The sequence below is a fragment of the Nicotiana attenuata genome, chromosome 2, assembly GCF_001879085.1.
Source record: "Nicotiana attenuata strain UT chromosome 2, NIATTr2, whole genome shotgun sequence".
In the NCBI taxonomy this organism is placed as follows: Eukaryota; Viridiplantae; Streptophyta; class Magnoliopsida; order Solanales; family Solanaceae; genus Nicotiana; species Nicotiana attenuata.
In genome coordinates, this window is record NC_031990.1 from 92,669,464 (window position 1) to 92,673,670 (window position 4,207).

Sequence of the window (4,207 nt, forward strand, 5' to 3'; positions counted from 1 at the left end):
AACAGAAGTTTAGGAAATAAGAAAAATATCGTACGTCAGATGGATTGCATCACTCCTAGGACAGCCAAGATCGTATGGCTCAATTCTCATAAAAGTTTTCGATGAAAACAAAAAGATTACGAAGTTGTGATATTTCTGTCGAAACTTGAAACATCACCAGAAAGAGAATAGACAACAACTGTTCTCTTATCTTTGTCAAAACATGCTAAAGAGATGAAGCTTCATTTGCATGCCAACTACAATCAAACTCGGCAAATAGTTTGCATTTTCCTTGCTTCGTTCTTGTGATCCCCATCGTAATTTCTGCTATGGAGTAGCAGAAAGTAAAACTTTACATCAATTTCTGCATAATACACAACTATAAATATACAGCAGTTTCAAGAGTTTCATAGCAACAAGGAAAACAACTTCAAGGAAATTACAGTTCCTGCATAAACTTTCAAGAGAATCCAAACCAATGTGACATTGTTCTAGAAAATTATTTGAAAGCACTGGGACAACCAAGGAAATATACACAGACAAAGGACAATCATTTCGTCATCATCACCATACTAAATCAACCACCGCCACCAGATCCATATTTCTTTCCAAACATAATGAGCTGCAGCTTATCGTACCCGGCTAGAACACCTGCACCAGCAACAGCACGTAGAATATTTGCTCCAGCACCTTTGAAAAGTGATTTAGTGCCTTCATTCTTAACAATCTGAGTAAATGCATCCATTGAGCCCTTGTACTTGACTGCTTCTCCAGAAGTCATCATCATTCTTCTACGCACCGTATCAATTGGATAAGAAGCCAAACCAGCACCAATAGTGATACCCCAACCTAACAAGAAACTCGCGAAAAAGCTATCCTGTAAATACCAAAAAATTGCAGAACTGTTAATACCGGGCACTTTGTGGAAACAGAAACTAAAGGTAATAGCAATGAGATGGTAGATCCATCCTTCAGTTCCAAATGTAGATGGTATGATTCAACAGATGAGGACTGATCATACGTAATCCATACACACAGAGTCAAATGGTTAATTCATGAATAACCTGAATCGAATCACCAAAATTTGACAGATAATGTACCCACATCTCAAACAATAAATTTTACATATGGGTAATAAATTATTGACAAAATGGAGTGAAATTCTGCGTGCATCAAAAGGACAAAAGAACCCAGTATATGAATAAGAGTGCTTAAAATATGACTTTATAAAATAAAGGGGACGCTGAACCAGAATTCAGATTTCTGATACCTGCAAGTCACCAACTAGAACAACTGGTTTAAGTGAATCATACATCCCAAAGTACAGACCACGGTAAACAATGATTCCCACACATGAGATGGTGAATCCACGATAAAGCCCCCCAATACCATCTGATTTGAGAGTTTTCCTGTAAACATCAACCAGACCATTAAACTGCCTCTCACCACCCTTTTTCGCAGCCTTATTATCATTAGCAAGACGCGTTCTCGCGTAATCCAAGGAATAGACAAACAAAAGGGATGAGGCACCAGCAGCACCACCAGATGCCAAGTTTCCTGCAAACCACTTCCAATAGCCATCCCTGTCCTTTTTGAAATTAAACAGTCTCTTAAAGTAATCTTTAAAAGCAAAATTCAAGGCCTGCAAAAGACAAATCTACGAATTAGTAATTCTGAAGGACAAAAGCTGCTGCAGTAGTGGGCACAAATTTACTACTTAATGTACCTATGCCACTTTCAAGTCCTCTTCTTTTTTCCTTATTTGGTAATGCACATCACTGTGAGAGATTTATGAATTTTAACCGTATTACAATAAAGCAAAATGTATATATTCAAAAATTTCAGGAATTAGTGATCCTAAGAACACAAACTGATGTAGTGATGGCCACGAAATTGTTTAAACAACTCAAATGTACCAATGATACTCTCAAGTCCTCTTCTTCTTAGCTTTTTTGATAATTTTATAACAGAAGAAAGATTCATAAAGTTTCACAATCATTATAACAAATAAATCAATGCATTTTAGTAATGATGGCAAAATGTAATTAAATCCAGGACTTATCCAGGAGGACACATAATGATGTCCCAGCGACCACAAAAATAGGTAAGATACACAACTGTACAGACACTATAGCCAAGATAACGCACATCCTTAGACAGATCATGACGTCTCAAAGTCAATACAACAATAACAGTAAAAGCTTCGAAGTAATGATGGCAAAACTAATTCGCATGATCTATATTCTGTTGTAGTATGCCTTTGTAACTGTCTCGTAGGTAAACAGCAATCTTTGGACTAAAAGGCGATCAAAAAGCAGATAAGTGCCTCAGCTAAGTGTAGGGAAAAAGTTTAAGTAGCTATTGAAATTGTAGACAGAATGAATAGGGACCAACCAACATAAAGTTAGGACTGCCAACCTGAGTCGGGAAGTATCTGATGACATTTGCAGTATTGCCTCTCCAAAGAGCAATGACGCCTTCATCCTTAATAGTTCTGCCAAAGCAGTCCGTAATCCCTTTGTAAGGTTCAGAAAGTCTACCAGCTTTTATCATCTCATCCTGATTCTGAATCATGAGCTTGACTCTCTCGATTGGAGCTGCAGCTGTCTTAGATACTGCAGCAGAAACCCCTCCCATGACAAAATCCTCGACAAAACTGTTAGCTTTCTTCTCTTTAGATGGGGCCTGTATGAGAATAGGGTTGCGCAATGACTGGACTTCCAGGATATTGGCTTGGCAACTCGACATAAAAGAACCCCGTATAACTTCATTAACATACCCACCAGTCATGTTGTGTGAACCAGCATGCTTAGAATGTGTGGGGGGAGATATTAGAGAGAAGAGGTGCAAATGCCCGTGTATTTTTTGAATTGCAGATGGGCGTGGTGACCCGTCCCCCATGTTTGTAAGTCAATACTATGACCTGCACAGAAATCAATAATAACTGAAGCATTTCCCTAAAGTACAAGCAAGTGGTGAACGGAAGCTTCCAACAAGGATCAAGCACATAATTAAGCAACAATGTCTAAATTTCAGTTCAAGTAGCGAAAATATTTCAAAAATTGGAGCACAGAATTTTAATGACTAAGCAGTCAAACCCTACCAATAAAAGCACATCTGCACGAACATGAGACAAAGTAGGAAATCTAAGCAAACACAATAGAATACTTGCCAAATAATTCAATACGAGCAAAGTTAGAAACAACTATTTGACAATTACTCTTTATTTACAGGAATCAACAAATAAATTAGGTAATGAAAGAAAAATGTCTTGGATCAGAAAAGCAAAGCACTATTCCAAAACAAATAGACGCTAAACACGTAAATAATATTAATTACTAATATATTTATCAATATTATCAAAAGAGAGTAATATTTTTCAAAGTTCAAACTCAAATCAGAAGTATAAAACATCAAAATTAGGCACAGAAAAAGGAAATAAGCAATGATCTCAACTATTCTCAACCAAACTATTATTCAGTGCAATAAGTAGTCAATTATATAATAGATGGAGTATATCAATATGAAAATGAAACTAAGGCTCAAATAAACGTTTTATATCACAATTATTAGGTAAGATGAACTTCACAATCAGTGATCTTATGATACGATAAAGATGAAATGAAGTTGACAAGTAAACAAAATTAACCCTAACTAAAAATAAACAAGTGATCACAGTCCATATAGCAATATTACACACAGTATGAGTGTTTCTATGTGAAGAGAGAGTGAAGCACATACCCTGAGAAAGGTCGAGAAGTCTCGTTCCCACCTCTGAGGAAGGCACAAAGTAATATTTTCCAAAGAAGCAGAGTGTCTTAGCAAATCGGAGCTGCGAGTTTCTAGAAGCTACGGAAGACTAGGGTTTTTACAATTATTGACTCATCTGATCCCGTTTTTCCGCGAAAATCCTCACTGTCATTTTCTCGCTTCATTCAACAGTCCTCCTTGACTCTTTAGTCCCATGAAGGCCGGTCTCAAGTCTATTTCCACAAAATGGAAAAAGCATAACTATTAATGCTTATAAAACAAGAAGATAAAGTAGAATAAGAAAAGAAGAAATAACTTTCTTATTTTATCAAGTGTTCAAGTATATCCCATATTATATTTCATGCACTATTTATACTATTACATAGAAGGTTACAAAAGGATTGTTTTAAACATGACATTAACAATCGAGATTATGGGAAAAGATCATGGGATGGTTATGGAGGTGTGGGAGTTACAA

At 36.5% G+C, this 4,207-nt stretch overlaps 1 protein-coding gene across 1 annotated transcript; it reads right to left on the reverse strand.

Moving 5' to 3' along the window:
• LOC109215151 (ADP,ATP carrier protein 1, mitochondrial-like) lies at positions 298 to 3,978 on the reverse strand. The gene is made up of 4 exons (XM_019379174.1): positions 3,721 to 3,978; positions 2,398 to 2,902; positions 1,250 to 1,621; positions 298 to 856 (listed from the first exon to the last, which is right to left on the reverse strand). Exons 2-4 carry the CDS (start codon positions 2,878 to 2,880, stop codon positions 557 to 559), a joined length of 1,155 nt encoding a protein of 384 aa, XP_019234719.1. The 5' UTR covers positions 2,881 to 2,902; positions 3,721 to 3,978; the 3' UTR covers positions 298 to 556.